The 22,427-nt window shown below is 38.7% G+C and overlaps 1 protein-coding gene, 1 long non-coding RNA gene and 1 other non-coding gene across 6 annotated transcripts in view; all 3 read right to left on the bottom strand.

The window, feature by feature from the left end:
* Positions 1–2,522: 2,522 nt before the first annotated feature.
* Positions 2,523–22,427, bottom strand: part of LOC108707042 — a 43,292-nt gene continuing 23,387 nt past the window's right edge. The window contains exons 1-6 of one of the 4 annotated variants that reach the window (XR_005965046.1): positions 9,339–9,353; positions 7,260–7,385; positions 6,410–6,441; positions 5,183–5,241; positions 3,678–3,754; positions 2,523–3,105 (exon numbers count right to left, since the gene is read on the bottom strand). This is a non-coding gene — a long non-coding RNA (uncharacterized LOC108707042). Of the gene's footprint in view, positions 3,106–3,677; positions 3,755–5,182; positions 5,242–6,409; positions 6,442–7,259; positions 7,389–7,668; positions 7,690–9,338; positions 9,354–22,427 lie in introns of those variants that run through there. The other 3 variants (XR_005965047.1, XR_005965048.1, XR_005965045.1) reach the window with 3 other exon arrangements.
* On the bottom strand, positions 3,278–3,422 carry LOC121399594. Its single transcript, XR_005965168.1, has one exon. It is a non-coding gene; the product is annotated as a small nucleolar RNA SNORA79 (small nucleolar RNA).
* Positions 13,753–20,493, bottom strand: LOC108707040 (mast cell protease 1A). The gene is made up of 5 exons (XM_018243960.2): positions 19,786–20,493; positions 16,526–16,676; positions 15,174–15,306; positions 14,525–14,785; positions 13,753–14,096 (listed from the first exon to the last, which is right to left on the bottom strand). Exons 1-5 carry the CDS (start codon positions 19,844–19,846, stop codon positions 13,932–13,934), a joined length of 771 nt encoding a protein of 256 aa, XP_018099449.2. The 5' UTR covers positions 19,847–20,493; the 3' UTR covers positions 13,753–13,931.

Raw genomic sequence — 22,427 nt, 5'->3', positions numbered from 1 at the left:
GCTAAAATAAATGACCGCTCATATTTATGATAAACAAATTGAATTACATCTAGTAACTAAAGGTCATTTGCACCCTGGGGCTTGTATTGTGGCACTGATTTAGTCCCAAATTCAAAATGGCCATTCCCAGCTTACATATATGTACATGACGTGATACATCAATAGCTAGGAGAATCTTTTATACTTCCTAGCTTTATTTAATTATAAGTGGCATCTGAACTGCACAACAGAAGTAAGGGTTGAGTTGTATGATTATTATTTAATGTTATTACTTAGCTTTGAAATGTTACAGTGATGTTCAGTCATACCTATTCTGTCATCACTTCTGTATATCTAAATAAGGTTTTAGAGAGCAGAGGTTTGTTAAGAACTTTAGCTCACATAGGCAGCATATTGTCTGACATTCCTCTTGATATAGGCAGGGTTATAAATCATAAACTCCTAATTATTCATAGGAATGGAGGTTATGTAGTAACTCCCTAAATATGGTGCTGTGTGAAATCATTTTGTACAGATATTTCCTTCACCAGCATGCACACAGCCTTTTTTACATTTCTTACTATATTAGAAACATTTATTTTGCACAGCCTATTTATCCAGTTTTTTTATTTTTAAACTGAATTGCTTCTTCAAATTAAAAAATGTTTGGTGCTTTGCCTTGCCCCATTCCTAAATTACACAGAAACCTGAGTACAGAAATTTGCCCCTGAGCTTAAAGGAACAGTAACAACAAAAAAATGAAAGTATTTTAAAGTAATAAAATATATAATGAAGTGTTGTGCTGCACTGGTAAAACAAGTGTATTTGCTTCATAAAAACTATTATAGTTTATATAAATAAGCTGCTGTGTAGTCATGGGGGCAGCCATTTAAAGCTGAAAATGGAGAAAAGGCACAGGATACCCAACAGATAAGCTCTGTACTATGCAATGGGATTCTTCAATTTACAATATCTATGGTCTAATGTGTCTCCTTTGCTTGAATGGCTGCCCCCATCGCTACACAGCAGCTTGGTTTTATAAACTATAGTTGTGTATCTAAAGCAAACACTAGTTTTACCAGTTCATGGCAACAGTACATTGTATGGTCATTCATTTAAAACACTAATTTTTTGACTATACATCTCATCCAACGAGTGTAAACACAACCATGTTTATTTATCAGAGTATGTTGTACTCCTTAGCCACTGATGCAGTACAGAATTGTTGTTATTTCTAAAAGTTCCATCAAATACAATTTTTGGAATTACAGTAAGTAGGCTTTAAAGGAATTAGCTTGTATATTTGAGAACAAAAATGGTCTTACCAAATTATAATGTTGCTATTGTTTACCTGCAGCCATCAATTAAAATGATTTATTGCAATGAGGGTGCATGGCATGCACTTCTTTCCAGCAAGAGTTTATGATGCATATAATCCAGGATTTGGTTCTGGGTTCAAAATTCAGTCATGTAACTTTAAAGGAGAACCAACCTTTTTTTTATTAAAATCCCCTACCCCACCATAAACACCCCTCCCCAGCCTAGGTGTTACCCCCAGTAAATGCCCCTATTTACCCCTCGTTGCAGATTCAGGGCATCAGAGTTCACAGGCGCCACCTTCTTCTCCTCGGTAATCTTCAGGAAGAGAGTAGCACATGCGAAGCTGGTGAAAGCCACGGAAATTGCTGAAGCGCCGGGCCCGGAAGACCCAAAGAGAAGATGGCTCCCATGAACTCTGATGCCCTGAATCTGCGAGGGGTAAGTAAAGAGTTAAGGGCATTTACCAGGGCAACACCTAGGCTGGGGGGATGCATGTAGGGTAGGGGATTTTAATAAGGGTTTGGTTCTCCTCAGGCCCAGGCTGGCAATTTGTGGGTTCTGGCAAATGCTATAAAGTCCCATAGAAAGGACCTGGTTCTCCTTTAAAAAGATTGAAAAAAATACTTCGTCAGTTTGTGTTCTCCAACCATGACCCCACCGTGGAAAAATAGAATGCAGAAAAAAAAAAAAATGTGGTTAAAAGAATGCAAACCCAAAGTTAGGTTAGGATTGAAGGTAAGAAATTTAAAAACAAAAAAAAAAAAAAAAAAAAGTGGTGTTTTTTTCCCCTGTGATACTGTTGGAAATGGTGTTTTTTTCCATGTGATACTGCCACTTCACTGTGGTTATGCAGTTGTGTATACTAGACATTGAACCTTTGTCCAGTTAGTCAATACACAATTTGTTACTTCAAGTCTTACTTAAATGTATCTCTGCAGTATATCATATAGCTTCAGTCAAAACGTACTCCCTTATGATTCCTGCCCAATTATATCTTCCTGCTTATATTACAACCACACAGTTGTCATCTCTACATGTGGTCTGCATTCCTGCTGTGCTCCATCTTTCAGAGTCACAAGACCAGTAATTTCTTGCACCATGAAATGGGAAAAATGAAGTAGTGCAATTGTGCTGTGATTAGCAGAGTGGTTTGGAAGTTCAGCTCCCAATGAATCTAAGATTATGTAAATTCACTTTGGATTGAGAAAACAAAGGCAACCAAGGAGTATAAAGTAACTTTTATTAGAAATATTTAAATTCAGAAATTCTGCATTATCATAAACCAGCATATTCCACCAGCCAGAACTGGGGCATCGACCAAAAACTCATTTAGACTAAAACAAAAGTATAAAATAAATGGAACTAAGAGGGAAATGCAGAACACTGTTTTACAGTACTCTATACATGTGGAAAGTCATTCAACAAAGAATAACCCATGCTACACTTTTCCTAGGACAGCCCCGTCATTTCAGGTTAGCCGTTTTTTGGATGAATTCTCTTAATGCAGCCAGGCAAGGTAGTTGGATCAAGATAGGCTGCACTGTAGTGCAAATCTATTTTCAGGCTCCTGGTATCCCTTTGTGGATTCAGCTGGGTCTGTCTACCTTGGGAAAAACTGGCTATCCCGGCAGCCAAAATCAGCTTTAGGTCAGGAAGATCATCCAGATTTATACCTGCAGTTGATACAAGACTGCAAGATAATTGCAACCCATTATATGCATTTAGGCTCACTGGTGAATAACCAGTACTACACAGCTTCAGGTTTCCATGGATGAGCTCTTCAGTTCTTCTACAGAGTTTTAACACCTGAGAGAAGAGATTTTAAAAGGTTAACATTTACAATTTGTATCTGTAATGCTTAAACTAATGTTATTTTTAAAGATATTAGCTTATGCCATATTTTCAGTGATACATTTAAAGTTTGCAATTCACTTTAACAGTTATTCGCCACCTTCCCTCTGTAAATAAGCCATTTGATATTTGTATGACCCCGCAAAATTCAGAAGGCAAGGACAGGCAGCCAGTTTGCCAGAGCATGCCCCTGAGTGAAAAAGGTCATTTTCTCTTTGACAGCCTAAAATCCCATAGCCCATGTCTTGGGGCAGAGAGAGGAACAGCTGTCAGAACAGTAACAAAAAAGGGCAGTCAAATTTGTTGCAGTACTTTGGTAGTAACTGCACAAGTAGTTTGCCAAGTGAAAAATATAAGAGTAGCCAAGACATATTTGCTGCCATGGGTCAAGGATGCATCACTACATTATACCTTTCAGACTGGTCACTTTTATAGACCCCCCCCCCCTTTTTTGTTTTAATAAGCCATCACATATGCAATAACAAGCCATATTAATACACAAGATTTCCCAGGCAGCCTATATTTACCTTGATATTTGTGCCATTAGTTATCAAGCTGGAAAAGGTGCACTCACTTCATTTCTTGACAAGTTTTACTTTAGTTCCTGAAAAGTAATTACATTAAAACCTCAAATTGTACAACAGTAATAGTACAAAATATTTATTCTACACGTTAGCTCACTCCAGTCTCATTATGGAAGTTATATTTTCAATACATATTACAAATGTTCAGCATTTTGAAGGTTATTCATAAAGGAGGATACATACCGTAGCATCTAAGGGGCCCTATTTATCATGCTGTGGTAAAATTGCCTATAGCAATCAGCAGTGTGTAAGGGTACACAGCACGATAAATAGCCCCCTAAGTGTACCCTTACTCTGATGGTTAAGGTGCTTGTTTTCATGCAAAATTCTATTTCCTATACAACAAAGGTTGATTTAATTATAACGCTCATCCGGTTATTTCAAGTTTGCAAAGATAGTGAGACTGATCAGGGCATGTGCATAATCATAGGATTCTCAGATGAAACACGGAATATGCAATCTCATCACATCAGGCTCAGTTAGATAAAACTAACTGGGGTCTCACATCAAGAACACAAAAACCTAGTTTTAGATTCACACCTCAAAATTAACCAAACGACTTTGTCTATCAGGAATCCCCAGATTTACACCAATTTAGAACACTGACAAAACTGGAGTCTATATATATATATATATATATATATATATATATATATATATATATATATATATATATATATATATATATATATATATATATATATATATATATATATATATATATATATATATATATATATATATATATATATATATATATATATATATATATATATATATATATATATATATATATATATACCCCCCACAGCTGCATCACGGAGCTGTATTGGGTTTAAAATGACTGTAGACAAGTGTAATACACCGGGACACAAACACTTATGAAATTGAGCTGCTACTGACAGAATTAAGCAAACTTTCTTGGATACTGGGTCCTGGGGTGATGAGGCCCCAACTTAAGGGTTAGGCCACACTGGCATTTTACCAATCTCCCCAAATGCCTTCCCTGAACGATGCGCCGGCTAAAATGAAAAAAAAAAAAAAAAAAGCTCTAATCACATGCAGCGATTTGTTTTCTACAGTTGCCTCAAGAGGTAACTTCGGGCGACTTCGGAAAACGAACTCGCAGCATTAGATTAGTGCCGGCGTTTTTCCATTTTAGCCGGTGCAGAGTTCAGGAAAGGTGTTTAGGGAAATTGGTCGTCACAAAGACGAGGCGATTAGTCACCAGGCGACCAAATCTCCCCAGTGTGGCCTTACCCTAAAGCTTCAAAGTCACCAGGCGGCCAAATCTCCCCAGTGTGGCCTTACCCTAAAGCTTCAATATGCAAGTCAGACTATAGTGCTTTTCCCAAATAAATTTCCTCAATCATATAGCTGATAATAGTTCACCCTCCCCACCAACATTTCCATTAGCAATGGCCTGTTGGTAGCGCCACTTTTCATACCTTAGTCTGGTTGTTCATCGTTCAATCAAATGCAGGATGTGGCCATAGTTTCGACACATCTAAAGGTTAAAAAAAACAAAATCAGATGTAAAAAGGGATTGTTAAACCCAAGCAAAACCTCTCAAGAACAAAAGAAAGCTTGTTCAGTGCATTTACATAATCATTGTATTCTCAGGTGAAACACGGACTATGCAATCTCAACATGCCAAGTTTAGCCACAGAAACTGCCGTTCCTATATTACATAATTAAGACTTTGTTTAAAGCAGGGGTAGGCAACCCGAGGCTGCGGCTCGGTCTTGCCTGTCACTTCGTATATACAGCCCTCGCACCTGCTAGCGGCTTCTTAAGTGTGCGACCGCGGTAAACCAACGGTTAGATTACCGTGGTCTCAAACTCAGGAACCCGCCAGCAGGTGGAGGGCTGTATAGACGTCCCAGGAGTGACAGGCAAGACCGAGCCACAGCAAGATGATTCATCATGGTCCTTACCGCGGTCACACACTCAAGACAAGAGAGAAGCCTCCAGAGTCCAGCTGCAGCAGGTGCGAGGGCTATAGACAGTGATATGACATTTTAATGATGTCTATAGCCCTCACCTTTAAACAGATGAGAACACTAGCATTTAATAGGGCTATTCAGTGTTTAATTTATTTCAAATTAGGCCTACATACACACTGCACTTTTGTTTCTTGTATTCTGTTGTAACAGTTACAATTAAAAAAAGTTAAAACTTTTTAAAAGTTATAACCTGTTATGTTTTGCAGCTCCAGACTTTTTTTAGTGAAAGAGGGGGCAAAATGGCTCTTTTGATAGTAAAGGTTGCTGACCCCTGGTTTAAATATTTAGAAGCTGGAAAGTTATATGCCAAGAACATACTAAAGTTTGGAAGGTGAACTGGTCCTTTAAATATTTTATAGTGACCACCATTATCGCCGTACCCAAGCCCCTTAAAAGTACTATTGTCTTGCTTAGTTCACTTGGCTTTTTCTATCAATCGGAGCAAGATCTGCTGGTCTCTGCAAACATCTATTAAATATCCTATTACAGCAATAGGAAGATGCCACAGGTAATCCTGGACATAGGATGGTAACAACTTGTTAGAATACCACAGCCCTGAAGCCCCCAGTCGCTGGGTTTTAGTCCAAATATTTCATTAGCAACAAGGGCTTTATGTTTTTTGGACGACACAAGTGAACCCACTGCTCAGAAGATTTAGTTGTATCATACCTTTATATGTGGCCTCCTGCACAGGTAGATAGCTGTAAAGCAAATAGAAGACAGTTAGAATTTACAGTAAACACAAATGAAAAGAATAAAGTTCCCACATTTACTTGAAATAAACAGATCTGCCAGGGTTTTGAATGGCTGGGAAGGAGGGTGTGTGCAGAGGTTTATTACAGAGCTTAGCCCTTAGAGTAAGCAAAAATCAATATATCCCTGCACATTGTGTCCATGCTGTTCCAAAGAGAGTTCCCCTGATGTGCAGCAAATCAATCTAAAGTTTCCTATCAGCAGCAGTCAGTAAAGCAGCTGGGGAATTTCATTGCATACAATCATGTTTTATTTTTTTTATATTGGAGATAAGGCTTCTTTTTCACTAAAGAAAGTAAAATTTGGATTTTATTTTGTTGCTTTTAAAGCCCCCTTAAGAAGACATTGTTAAAGTATAGGCTGCAGACAATTATATGTTAATATATCTTAAGAGCTGGAAAATGGCGGGAAAGAAAAACTACTACAGTACAAAGAGCTCTAGATACAGAGAACCAGGCTATAATACAACCATATTAAAAGTCTTTGAACAGAAAATACAAGTAGATTATACACAATGCCAGTGCTGCTCTGTCCATAACCACCTTCTGTATTCCACTAGTTAGCTCCCACGTGTTTCACTGAATACAAGATGGTCGCCTTTACTCTAACTAGAGAACAAACTCGAGGAGTTAGAAAATGATAAGCAGAGATAACCGCTACAGTATAGAATTAGCGCGCCTATAGAATAGCCTTCCTCCATCAGAAATAACTTCTTTACACGATATTACCAAGACCCCCACACGTGCTTACAACAATTACTACTTACCCACAACCATGTCGACAAAAGCAACACCAGTGCAGCAATCACACGTTGCCCTTACTTATATTGCTTCACCCACATCCGGTTTGTTCAGCAACGCCCCTCAGTGACTTCATAAGGCAGCCCCTTGATCTAGAGTAAAGCCCAGATTCGTGATGTCAGAGCATGTGACCAAAATATTGGAGAGAGAAGTGAAGAGCTAAGCTATGGTGTCCATTTTAGGACATGTTACCACGGTGTTATTGCACTGCCTGTATGTGAATGTAATATAATCGGTGCAGCTTTTCTGGCTAGATTTGCTAGAAATATACTTCAATGTTACTGCTGCACTGATTTAATTTGAAACATAACTTTTAAATAATTTATTTTCTCTTCGTTTCCCCTGATTGGCTAGCAGAAGAAACCTTTTCATTACCTGTACGCATGTAGTTTCTGATTGCATATAACAGAGTAAGTGAAGTGTAACAGAAGACATTACTAGTGAAGGAAAGCAGATGCATAAGTATTATATAACCTATTTTAATGTAAATATGCTTCCACAGCCCCCTACCCCACCCATTTGTGAAAAGAGACATAGACAGTACCCTGCTGTGATCTTTCTGTTCCTTTTACAAAAGCCACTCACTGAACTTTATTGTTATGCTTGGAATATACTACCCCCTAAATCACTGCCTCCCTCCCTTTAGGGCAGACTTTTACATGCCTTCAGTGCGGATACCGGAAAAAAAAAAACCGTTGGCAGCTCAGACTCGGCCTGCAATGAAATAATATGACGGTTTTCCCAGTGTTAAAGTTAACTAACACTGAAACAAGTTGGCAAAAGCGCAACAGCAGCTTTCTGATCCATAGCAATGCTGTCTCTGATCAGCAAGAGCCTTAAAGCGGTAACAGTAGCCGTAAGAGCCGTAAAACAGTAACACCAAAAAATGTTTTTTAAAGTAATGGAAATATAATGTACTGTTGCCCTGCACTGGTAAAACTGCTATGTTTGCTTCAGAAACACTACTATAGTTCATATAAACAAGCTGCTGTGTAGCAATGGCGGAAATTGAAAAAAGGCTATATGGCACAGGTTAAATAATGGATAACAGATAACACCATTATGTTCTACAGAGCATACCTGCCATCTGTTGTGTAACCTGAGCCTTTTCTCCTTTTAATGGCTTCCCCCTTGGCTACACAGCAGCTTGTTTATATAAACTAAAGTAGTGTTTCTGAAGCAAACACACCAGTTGTACCAGTGCAGGGCAAAACTGCATTATATTTTTATTACTTTACAACACTTTCATTTTTGATGTTTCTGTTCCTTTAAGGTCTGTAGTATGTATCTGCCTCCTTTGACTCAAACTAAAACCCACATTACCAAATTTTGCCATCAGACATTAATCAAAATAACCACTCAGACAACATAATTCGTTTTGGAAAAAGGGGAGGTCATATTTATTAGAAAACTTAGTAAAGACACTTTGCACCATTGCAAATTGGTAGACCCACCGCCAGTTGTCATAGTACACATGTATGGGCTTCTTCTGAAGGCAAACTCCCTGCCCGGGACGTAAAACCCGTGCCAGCGAGCACCTCAGTGGTTGCCATTAAAATGGGTTTCACCTGGTTTACCCCCAGGCCTGAAAGCAAAAATCAGTGCAAGGGGGATTCCCAGTGGTTGCCACGCACAGTTCCAGGCAGGGCCGGGCCAAGGGGTAGGCAGAGTAGGCACGTGCCTAGGGCGCAAACCTGGGGGGGCGCAAGGCACGTACCTCCTCTGTCGCCTACCCCCAGTCCGGTGCCCGACTCTCTGTTGTTTTTACGTCTACTTGTGCTCCTGTGCATGTGCACGAACGCATGTTCTGGGCAATTTCTGTTCATGTGCACGCTCGCGCCAATTTGCGCATGCGCAGAAGCGCAAAAGAAGTAAAAAACACAGTCTTTCTTGCGCACGCAAGCGCCATCTTGCGCATGCACACTTGGGTAAGCCCACCACATTTAAGGGCTTCTGTAGATGTACTCCTTGACCCAGAAGCAAAACCAGTGCCAATTAGCACCTCAGTGGTTGCCATTAGAATGGGCTTTGCCTGATTTACTCACAAGGCTGGAAAGCAGAATCAGTGCCAGGTAGATTCCTGGAAGTTGCCCCCACAAAGTTCCAAGGCCTGCTAACCACCACATAGGACCAGCATTCCCGCCACTTTCCACAGATTCTCAATTTAAATACTTACTGGCTGGTTAATACTAGAAAAAATGTAGGGAGGGAGGATGCGAGAAAATCACATTTTACTATTGATGCCACTCTGTTTACTGCCACTCTAATTACCCTTGTTATCCTAGTCCCAACCCCAAATTTTCCCGCCTCTCTTGCAGCCTATTGTTTACCAACAGAAAACCCCCCAGACTGGTTTCACTACCTTTTCCAGCAGCCAGACATTGTTTACAAACAAGAGACCCCCCAGACTGATTTCATTGCTTTTTCCAGCAGCCCATTGTTTCCACAAAAAGACTGGTGTTGTCTTCCATGCTACTACACACAGCCCTTATTGGGCTTTGCTCGTAGGCAGTGAACTCAGCCTCTTATTTAACATCCTGATATGTTTATCAACCAATCAGATGAAAGACATGAAAAAGTGGCGTAAGATGCAGTTTTGAGATGCCATCTACCAGTGCTAAGCATTACACAGAGTTTTAAAACACTGCATAACCCCCAACATTTTGGAAATATGAGAAAGAGGGATAAAAAGATTTGCCCATTTTACAACAATTTGGCAGTTTATGAATGTTTGAACACATTTCTGTAGTTTTTATGTTATTACAGTTTTGCTAATGAAGGTAAATTGCCCTTTAAGCTGCAAGTCACAATTTCCCCAAGAGACCTGCTTATCATAAATAGTTTCAATTGTTTCTTTGCTTATCTTAAATTGTTACAAAAGTATCTAAGTACACCTGGCACGTATTCTGGGCTGTCTGTTCCAATAAGCTAATTAAGTTAGAAACATTGTATCCTTTTCTGGCTGTTCAGTGCAGGAGATCAAAGAGAAAATCAGGACATTTCAGTAACAATCTGGGACAGCGGGTTGTGTTGTCAAAATCAAACTGTCTTGCAAAAAACGGGACATGCACACTGGGAGGTATGCACACTGTCATATGTATAAAGGAGGCGGCGACCCCCCCCCCCCAAACCTGGCACCTCCGCTTACTGCTGCCCTAGAGAGAAATGCTCACTTCACAAGTAGATTTTTTGAAGAAATACATATTTGCTTATAATGACCTAATCTGCTCTGAAACTGTATGTGAAGGTGAACAACCCTTTTAATAAGGACTCTTGTCCATTCAGAATACACTATGTATGTGCTGAGGTGTTTCACATTCACTTATGTTTTCACTTATGTATTTCTTTTCAATGTATACCCACAGACATTGCTGCACTTTTGTTGAATAAATCCATAACACTTCAGTGCCAGAGAATACAGAGGGTTTAACAATATTCAGCCTTGACTATTCCCATGCCACTTAGTGTCACTATAATTATTTCCACTGACTCCCATTGTTGACAAACAGCTTTCTCTGCACTGAACAGCCAGAAAAAGACACAAAGTTTCTCACTTAATTGGCTTTTAGCAGAGAGCACAGAACAGGTATCAGGTGCAAATAAGATACTTTGTAACAATTTTGAGACACAAAAAAACATTTTAGATAAGGAGAAATATTTTCAAACTTTCATAACCTGCCAAATTTTGTAAAATGAACATGGTAATTAGGGGGTGTGGCCACAGAAAGGGGCGTGGGCAAAAAAATTTGCTGTTCTACGTGCGAAAAATCTTTTTTGTCCCTCTTTTTACTTCCAAAATGTTGGGAGGTATGCATACTTAACAGCAATGTAGCTGCTCGTAATTTTGTAATACTCTTAAGATTAGCCTTGGTCTGCCCCCATTTAACCTAAATTTTACCTTATTTCTAAATACTCCCTCCTGGTGTTGCAGTGTCATAGCCCCACCCCTTTTGTGTCATAACCCCACCCATTTTGCACCAGCTCCCGCCTCCTTTTGTGCTCGTCCCTCGTCTGCCAGTAAAAAATTTTCATAAAGGCAGCAACCGTACATGCAACCATTCAGTAGCAAACCTTACAGGCCTGGATTTGTGGCGAGGCCACAAAGGCCTGGGCCTAGGGCAGCAAAATCCTAGGGGTGGCATGCCGCCCTGCCGCATCCTTTAGGAGCACTGGGGACTCAAAACTTCCCAGTCCTCCTATGATTGAAAGTGCACTCGCGCATGAGGGGCGTCGTTTCTAGAAATCGAGCCCTGAAACCTTACTACACTGCTTGTTCATCTTAGCTTCACTGTGTACGCACACATGATGCATTTCAACACTCACTTGTGACTTTCTTAGGGGCTATCATTTGTGTTCTACTAGTCATTCAAATTTTAAGGTTTACAAAGTTGTGTCCACAGTTACATTAACTGCGGAAAGCTTTAAATCTGAATGAAAAATGCAAATAATATCCCTTTGAGGAAGTCACGGGTAAGTTACCTAAAGTGTTATGCGTGCATATACAGTGATGCAAGAGCCAGATAACACGCCAGGTAGCAAAGTTTTCCACGATCCAAAAAAAAATCTAAGGTCACATTCACTTACCAAGACACAGCAAGCAAAGTGCAATTTTGAATGCAATATTTAGTCCTGCTGGAATTCCCAGAATACCAGCATAACTGCTTTAGGTCTAGCTATCGTCATTTTCAGCATGACCACCTACACCGGGAGCTCTCGCCCTTCATATACATTTATTTTCTTATTGGCAATAACAGTGGGAATACAACATTGTTATGGCAGGCTATACAGCGGTGAAGCCTTTTTGATGTTTCTCTAGCTGTACAGCAATGTTCAAAATGCAGTCTTCCAGCAGTTGTAGGACCACTCCTCAATAACAGCTGGGAGGGCTGTAGAATGCACATTTTTGTACTACAGGTTGATTCTAGCAAATTCTTTTTGAAGAGTAAGCCAAGAGACTACAGGGCAAATTCACTAAAGGGTGAAGTGACTAACACTGGCGAAAATTCGCCAGAGTGAAGTCATTTCGCAACTTCACAAAAATTCGCCAGCGATGATGATGAATTTGCGCATTTTCACCCCCTTCGCCAGAGTGCAACTTCGCCAGCGTTAGGGTGCGAAGTTGCACTCTGGCGAAGGGGGCGAAAATACGCAAATTTACTAACATTGGTCTTTTTCTGAACGTGACCTCCTTTGCCAGAGTTTACTTCGCCAGGTTAGAGCAGGCGAAGTGCAATAGAGTAGATAGGAGTTGTTAACAAAAAAGTTGAAAAAGTCCCAAAATAGTTAAGTCCCAAAAAACGCTGGCGTCTTTTCCTTTTTTAAGGGTGATAGGCTGAAAAAAATCATACATTTTTTTGGGAGGCACACTCCTTCCCCCCTACATTTTCCTAACATATGGCACCTAAACTATACAATGGGCACATGTGTAGGGCAATATAACAACTCTATTTTATTTTATGAAGCTTTCCCAGCCTTGTGTAGTTCAATGTATTTGTTGCTACATATACATTCATTGTACTTTAACTTGGTGTCGTATTCAAATGAGGCATTGCTAGCGTAAATTCGCTTTGCTTGACGAATTAACGATAGCGCAACTTTGCTACCATTCTCCTCCCTGCGGCGAAGTGCGGCGAAGCTGTCGCTGGCGCAACTTCGGATCTTAGTGAATTTGCCCCTATGTATATTATTGTGAATGAGCAAGCTATCAAACTCTCCTTTTAAATACAAAATGTATTTTTATTGAAATATATGAGGGCTCATTTACTGACCCCAAGACAGGGAGCAAAGTGCAAAAAGCAGGCACAAGCTGGAATGTTTTGACACTTTGCAACCTACCCTGGAGTCAGTGCTTGCAGGTGCAGGTCCTTGCACTCCAGAACTGATTGCTCCATCAATGCACTCCAAAAGGGTGGACATATATTTTTCTATATTTTTGCCTTTTCCCCCCATTTATAATACTGGCATCATATTTACCAGCCCGGTGGCAACTCTAGCTAAAGCATAGAGCTGCATTTTCTTTCCAACTGGAAGCGTTAGGCCACGTACTTGGATTCAGCTGAATCCAAACTCTCCTGAAAAAGGTAGAAACCTGGTTGAATCTCTGATCAGTATTGAAGCTCAGTTTATGCCTGGATTGAGGCTTGAGGGACATATTTGGTAGGATAGATGGACTTTGCTGGAGAGAGATTTATTTATGAGTGTGCTGTGTGAATAGAAAGAATGCACAGTGAAACTGAGGATTAGTGAGTTGAACGGAGAAGATTTAGATGGGAGGATTTAAGGATGATGAATTCCTGCTCCATGTGTATTTTCAGTTTATGATAATTACTGACTTTTATGTCCTGTGTAATAATTAACGAGTCTTATGTTAATAAGGCCCCTATGAAAAGTCAAAAGATAGCAATACATGTATTTACCCAATGTCTTACAACTAAAAAGAATCAGTTTTAAAGGCTCCTCTGATATTAAAATATTGTTTAATTTAAAATACAGTATATATTCGTGGTACTGGGTATGGAGGGTAATGTTGTCTTGAGAGAGAAGTAATTACAACATGTTCTTGAGGTTCACAATGTATAACCTCTAATGTAAATTCTAGATTGTGTTCATGCTTAGGAAGTTGGTTCCTGTGCTCACAATCAGTAGCTTTCTATCTTGCACTTTGGTTTTTTTAGGGAGCTATTGATCCACTTAATATAAGAGAAAACACTGGTGAAAAGGCGAGGGCCACCGCAGTCTCCTTTACCACCATAAACAAGCCCATGAAGATACTGGTCACAAAAGAGAGGTCCACCAGAATCACCCTAGTGAAGGAAGAAAAGACTTTGATGTAAAACAAATCCATTCTGTTGTCAATTTATTGATAACTTGAGAATACCAGATGCACACTATTGCTGGACCAGTAAGTAGCATGAGACTTGCTCTACAACATAATAATAATATGACATGAAGAATATTATTAAGTTTTGAACTTTATGTTTCAGTGGCATGTAGGTTTGTCCTTATGCTTTTTTTTATATCTACTGATGTCTATAGTGACTGAAGAAAACAAAGATATCATACCTAGTTCAGCGGTAAAACACAAGCATGCAGCTAGTTCTTGCACTGAGTCATTTCCCCCTCCCCCCAAAAATGAGTGGTTTCACTCTTAAGTTACAAAAAAAAATCTTTCCTTTGCTTTTCTATATTGAGCGTAGTTCATTAGTTGATTTTTGCCTTATTAATCACTTACCCAACAGGAAGATTTTGGTTCTGTAAAGTTCTGAGCACAGATTAATTCTTTCGTATTGTAGTTTGGGAAAGCTTTAGTACACTCATCTGGAGCAACTACTTTCATGTCAAGTTCCTGCAGTTTTGAAGCCATCCTGTAATTGAATTTATTAATTCGACCCCATCCAGCAACATTGCAAAGATCTCCAGTCTTTAGTTTTGGTCCACTTTGGCTGAGCCGTATAGGCAACACATGTTGATTTGGCACTGCTTTCCTCCTCAGCTGCATTTTAAAAAGAACATAAAAGAAGGGATCTGGTAGAATAAATTTACTACATCCTCAAATATGTTAAGACACATTGCAGTGTTAGGAAATAGATGGGGGTAAGGAGGGACAGCATCAGGAAAGTCGAGAATAAAAAAAAAACCCAGTCACAGAATAAAACCATGTGGGTTTTGTGAGCGATATAAAGGGGGTTACAATTGAATCTGCTTGCTCAGCATTAAGAATGCCAGAACGCTTTCTTTGCCCTTATATTATATGAAAATGTTATTCCTATATAGTTAGACATTAAAGCCATAAAATTTTTTGCCAAAAATACACGTTCCTTCTTCAGAAATACAGAACACAATTTAACCCAGGACACTAGACAAATTAGCTGGTACTGTACCTTAAGCAGCATAATGTCTTTGCTGTCATCGTTTTTGTACAACGGGTGCTGAATTTGCTCACAGACATCTATCTTCTGCTGTGATTCTTCCCTCTCATCAATATTATGAGCTCCCAATGTCACAACAATTTTGCTAGGAAGCAAAATGAAACATCAAGATCTGACACTAACATTATATTAGCAGCACCATTTTTATTCCTTACAGATGCTTAACACAAATGGGACTGAAAATGAATATAATACCTTAAGGTTCTGCCATTTTAGAGAAAAAATAATACGGTTCATCTCATTAGACACCTCCTAAGAATAATCAATTAGACATGTTACCGGCATGGGATCCGTTATCCGGAAACCCGTTATCCAGAAAGTTCCGAATTACGGAAAAGCCGTCTCCCATAGACGCCATTATAATCAAATAATCCAAATTTTTAAAAAATGATTTCCTTTTTCTCTGTAATAATAAAACAATTCCTTGTACTTGATCCCAGCTAAGATTTAATTAATCCTTATTGGAAGTAAAACCAGCCTATTGGGTTTATTTAATGTTTACATGATTTTCTAGTAGTCTTAAGGTGTGAAGATCCAAATTACGGAAAGACCCGTTATCCGGAAAGCCCCAGGTCCCGATGATTCCGGATAATAGGTCCAATAACTCTACTGTTTCTGAAATAATCACTTTTCTTATCTGTACAAAATAATGTTTTGATGAAGGTTCCTCTTTAAATGAATGCTGTGATAAATTGTGCCGTTGTGTGCTGTAGTAGAAATGTGATGTATGTAAATAACTCACAGGTAGTACTAAACATTTCCCCTGAGTGCCACAGTATAGTTTTTTTTTTTGCATGTAAAGGTGACCATACATAGACCGATAAAAGCTGCTGACAGGCCGAGTCGGCAGTTTATTGACCCTTGTATGGGGCCTTCCAAGAGGCTTCCATGACTGATATCTGCCCAAAAATCATCCAGATATCGATCTGACAGGTTTAAATATCCCACTGGGTGAGGACCTCAACAGTTCATTGATGCAGTCTTTTCTCCGACCACCTATTCTCCTCTCATTGTGATCGAATTCCTATTGACGAAGGATTGGATCAGCCCAACATCACTCACCTCTAGGTGGGCATATCTGGGAAAAATCCACTCCCATTCTTAACTGCTCTTCAAGTGTATGGCCAAATTAAGATATGTCCCCAGGTTGTACAGTCTTAGTAAGGATTAACAAACACATTCTATGTATTCTGTTGTACCTGGCTATATCTAGACTATTTTTTTAAATTATTATACCTTCAGTTGTTTTATAATGTATGCTAGAGACACATCTTTTTGCCTTAGCTGAGGTCCAAGATACTTACGATCCTTTGCAATGTGCTGCTGTCAAGACAAAGTTTTCACTTATCAGGATTCCACCACATCGAACTTCTTGTTTGTCATAACTGGTGATATTGAGAAATGCCATGTAGGGTTTAGAATGTGGACAAACTTCTTTTCCTTTTATAATGCCATCTGCCGATAGGTAAAACAACGGATATTTTTAAGATAAAATAAAACAAGATATTTTGTGCAATTAAAGGAACAATAACACCAAAACATTAAAGTCTTTTAAAGTAATGGGGTGTTTGCTTCAGAAACTCTATAACCGTTCATACAAGGTGCTGTGTAGCCATGGGGCAGCTATTCAAAGCTGGTAAAGGAGAAAAGGCACAGGTTACACAGCAGATAACAGATAAGCTATGTAGTACACAATGGGATTCTTCAGAACCTATCTGTTATCTACTATGTATCCTGGGCTTGAATGGCTGCAGCCATGGCTACACATCTGTTTTACCAGTGCAGGGCAACAGTACATTAAATTGTCATTCCTTTAAAACACTTTCACTTTTTTGGTGTTAGTGTTCCTTTAAGTAACACCGATTAAATATGAGAATAGGAGATTTGTGTCAGCCACAGTCATGGAATTTAGCTGATGAGAGCAGTGGTTGTTGTTTCAAGGCATGGTCAGTGGTAAGAAACGTATACAAGGTGCTATCATTGTATTTTTTATTATACAGGAGCTTTACTGAACCTTTATACATGTCGGTGCAGCCAGTCACCCACAAGCCTTATTGTGACTTGTGCATTGATGTAACAGATGTTGAGCTTCTCTGTCCTCCACGCAGTGCTGATTAAGATAGCTCTCCTCCTGTCTGAAAATGGCTACATCAAATAGAACCAACTAGGTGGTAAAAACTAAACTAACAACAATACCAGGCCAGTTGTTCTTAATCTGAACAAAGCTATGGTGGTAGCATGATACATTAACTAGTGCAGCCTATTCCAAAGTTGATATAGTGGCATGTAGTATGTACTCTTCCCCAGCTAGCACAGAGCACAACAGTATATGTAATTGTGAGCCTTTGTGGCCCACCCCGTCATGTGGAACTATATACCATTTTAACTTTTAGAAGATAGTAACATGTAAACAATGGAGATCCATGCAACAGGGTGTATTATAGAAACTTATAAAAGCACAAATGATGTGCAGGCTGGCCCGATACCCATGGGACCTGGGTAATCCAAGTTTAATTCCAAAAAATGTAGGATTTCCCCAAAATGGGTGGCATGCAGCTGACAATGATTAATAGTGGTATTGTTTCCTCTAGCTGTAGTGTGGCTCACAGCTCTGGAGGGGAAAAAAAGATTTGCAATGACAGGTGATCTTTTATAAAACATAACTTATATTTTGTCATACATTAAAGGGATACTGATACTAAAAAAACTAATCTTCAAAATATTAACGTACAGTTTGGGACCTATTTATTATGCTGTGTAAAAACAAAATTTGCTGGAAAAAAATGCTGGAAAAAGCTGTGTAAAATAAATGGCAAATGTATCAAGGTGTGTTTTATTTTACACCATGTGAACTCCTTTGCAAGTATGTTTTGGTGGAAGTTGCTCAAAAAAAAATGCGGAGAAAAATGACACTATTGTTATGCCCTTTTTTTACACGGTGATGCCTAGCAATGTGTGGCGAAATATATTTTTTACTTTTAAACAAAATGGAACACCAGTAGCTTCTTGTGCTTCAAACGGGATAATCCCAACTTTTAATGCAAGGTGCTTCAGACACTGCACACCCAATCAAATGTTTTGGGACACAAATGGCCCTTCCTCAGACACTGAGGAAGGACCATTTTATGGAATTTTTTATACACCACATACCTACCCCTAAAAGTGGTTATTTTTCACTGACAGGCTTGGTTTTGTAAGTGTCCGTTACTTGAAGTTTCTAAACCTGAATATTTTGTCAACCTGATTCTAATGCTAAAGGACTACTACTGCATAAACATGACAGTCCCATCATAGAGAAACATGGAGGATTAGATAGATAATGTAAAAGCATTAGGCAAATACTTTATGACAATTATTAATAGCATGCAAAGACAATGTTAATATAGATGTAAAAAAAGGTTTAATTTCTGATGTTATTATCTCTTTAACACTTTAGATTGTAAAGGATAGTGTGTATCCCATAGTAGGAGGTCACATAGAATATTGCTATGGAATTTCTCTGGAACTCCTTGATGACTTCTAATAAGCCATATAAATAAAAGTAAATTCCAGTACAGAGATGTGGACTAAAGTGTTTAATTATACCTTGTGTAAAACTGGTAACACTTCTGGAAAAACAGTAGTACTAAGGAAATTACAAGTATTGCACAATATAATTAATTAATAGATATAAATATTATTTGCCAAAAATAAATTGGAGCAGCTTTTACATGTTTCTCATAACAACAGTAGGGTTGGATAAAGTAAGGTACTTGTACTATGTACTTTGAAGTAGTCCTGTATGTGGTATGACCTAATGTAGATATTTTAACAGCTACAGAAGGAGATTTTATTTCTTGGAGCTTACCCCCAGCAGATGAAGAAGGCAATATTTTGAAATGACAAAGAGGACCTCTATCGGCAAATATAGTGCATATTTAAGATTAAAGGGGAACTATCATGAAAATCAAATAGAATTTTCATAATATTTAATAAGACAGTTTATATATAGTTATATGATCAATTCTGTACTGTTTGTGAAATAATCAAGTTACTCTTTACTCTTCCCTTCATCATCTGTTTCTCTTCCTTCTCCCTCTTCATGCAGGAGTTGGGTTTCAGGTTTATATTGTTTATAGTTAGATCCAATATTTATTTTTAGGGGGGGTTCCCTTTTCCTAGTAGATGTATTAGAGTTTACTCAAATAACTAATTCCAGCACAAACAAAATCTAACAGAATAAATAATTTTGTGCAAATCCTAAAAGTAAAGAAACAGGATTTCCAGTGATTTTAAAACAGTGAGCTCTAATACATATTTTAGGCAAAAGGAGCATTTCCAAAGGCTGAATTAGACCTAGCTGTCATTCAGAATCAGGCTCCCAACTCTTGCATAAAGAGTGAATAACGAGACACAGATGCTGAGGGGGAGAGTGAAGAGTAAATTGATTATTCCAGAAATTGTTCACAATGTTTAATTAACTAATATATATAAAATGTTTTATTTCAGAATGATGAAGTTATTTTAACTTTTTTGATAAGTCCCCTTTATAAACTTAAAAGCAAAACAGTAGGAACAAACATACCTGCTATAGTGTACTGGATGAAGAAAGCCAGGAATACAAATGATACAGAGTCCATTCTCATTCAGAGTGAAAGAGAAATAACAGACAATAGGAACATTTATAGAAGCACAAAGTAGCATGTGGGTTTGGGTTTCTCAGAATCTGTGATCTGTGTAGGTGCATTTGTGGGTTTTTATTACCACAGCTGTATCTCCTCTGTTCTGAAAAGTGTATAAATATTCTAGTATTCTCTGAGGTGGTTATCTTTTGGATAGATCTTCTTGGTTATCTTACTTCACTGGTTTCTCTTCCTGCATTGGACACTGCTTCGATTGCACATCCTTTTGATCAGAGTGGTACAAAGAAGATAAGTTTAGTGACACCAGCAATATCTATGCGTGACCTCAACTGAGAGTGGTGAAACATCAAGCTGCAGGGTAGTGAGCACTGGAGAATTGGGAATGAAGCTGATTGTTTCAAAGTAAACCCCCCAAGTAATTGCCAAGGTGTTTTTTGAAGCTACGTGAGTGTCCTGAGACCTAAAATTCTGTTACTATTGCTTAGTCTTGCACATAAAGTTATCATTTAAAAGTAAGTTCAACAGGTCTAAAGGAGACCTGCTACTCCATGTAGGGTAAAGTGCTTGCAAATGAGGACTGACTGTTAAATGAGAACAAATTATCAACAAAAAGACATGTTGCATCACAAGTTTTAGGCTTCCGTACCAGCCCCAAGGCCACCGCAGATCTGTGCCTCTGAAAAAATAACTTCCCATATGCTTTTCTGCTGATGCACAGCATATGCTATGGGCTGTGATGATAGAGTCACAATATATACAGTATATACATTTTTTTTACAATGTAAAATCAAGCCCCAACTAACAATTTGTTTCTGTCAAGAAGGGCTGCTGTAGGATGCCATAGACCAGTGCTGTCTAACTTCTGTTGTACACAGTGCCAGCATTTTTCTGGCTTATGTGGTAGAGAGCTGATAATGGAAGCCAGTTTGCATCACTCCCAGTTTTGAAACCAAACCTACTTTAAAACCAAAATCGTGTTATCACAAGCACTTTTAAGATCATATCCACATTTATGGTGGTAGCACACCAAAAATACAAGTGGTTGGTGCTCACTGTAGGCATATCACCCATCACTCATATGTAAAAAAAAAAAAAAAAAAGTTTATTTAGCCATATTAATACATACCCTTAAAGGAGAACTAATGCCTAACTAAAGAACTAGGTTAGAAATGTTGTACATTATGTTTTTGTACCTGCCCAAGGCGACCACAGCCCTTTAGCATTGAAGATCTGTGCCTACACAGATTGCCCTGTAGCTTGCCATCTTCTTTTCTGCTGATTCACTGCACATGTTCTGTGTTGCTGTCTCTTACCTGAGCTTAGGAATAGAAATGTCACAATATAAGCTTATATTACAGACAAACCTCATTTCCTGCTTATAAACTTTGACAACCCCTAAGCTTAGCTTCTCAACAGCTGCTCATAGAGTATGAGAATTTAATGTAGAACTAAACCCCCGTTAATCAAAAATCCCCATCTCCTTCCCTTTATTGCCCCTCCCTCCCATATTCATGCAGAGTAGCGCAGCAGAGCTCTTGGGTGCAGAGTATGGCACACACAGGGAGCATAGAGCAGGAAGAGTATGGCACGCACAGGCAGAGTAGGGCGGGCATAATATGGCACACACAGGCAGCGTAGAGCAGGGCATGCACAGACAGATCAGGACAGGCACAGGCAGAGTAGGGGACAGGAAACCCTACCAGGACCATGCAAGTAATCAGGCAGGACCACTCAAAGATGAACAGTACAGTACTGTCTTTAGTACCTAAAATCCTCATATTATTGTACATGACATGGTGTGGATAGTTAGAACTTTTCCATTGAGGTTTTCTGACGTTCTTTGTAGAGGCCACTCTGCAGACCCGAGGAAGGAAGTTATATTGTGAGTACCACAAGCAAATCAAATAGAAACTGACTAGTGGTTTTCACAAGTACATCCTTCTCATATGATCTTCAAGTGAAAAAGTCTTAGCACTGCTTCTTTCTAAAAAAATATATTTATCCTGTAGACTAAAACAAATGCAAGGAAAGTAATAAATGTGATTTGTGAATAAAGGTATGCTTTTAAGGTCTTATTATATTGGAAGGGGCAGTTAGATCTTGTTATGGAATGTAAGGCATCTTTAGTACCTAAAATCCTCATATTATTGTACATGACATGGTGTGGATAGTTAGAACTTTTCCATTGAGGTTTTCTGACGTTCTTTGTAGAGGCCACTCTGCAGACTCGAGGAAGGAAGTTATATTGTGAGTACTACAAGCAAATGAAATGGAAATGGACTAGTGGCTTTCACAAGTACACCCTTATCATATGATCTTCAAGTGAAAAAGTCTTAGCACTGCTTCTTTCTCAGAAAAATATATTTATCCTGTAGACTAAAACAAATGCAAGGAAAGTAATACATGTGATTTGTGAATAAAGGTATGCTTTTAAGGTCTTATTATATTGGAAGGGGCAGTTAGATCTTGTTATGGAATGTAAGGCTCCCTGTATAAAAAAGTAGTAGATTTGTACTCAAACAGTGAATCTTTTTAGACGTATAGATGCTATTGACTGTGCGGATGGTTCAGTTTTATGTACAGG

Source organism: Xenopus laevis, chromosome 1S (assembly GCF_017654675.1).
Source record: "Xenopus laevis strain J_2021 chromosome 1S, Xenopus_laevis_v10.1, whole genome shotgun sequence".
NCBI lineage: Eukaryota > Metazoa > Chordata > Amphibia > Anura > Pipidae > Xenopus > Xenopus laevis.
This window is presented reverse-complemented; position numbering and strand designations above follow the sequence as displayed.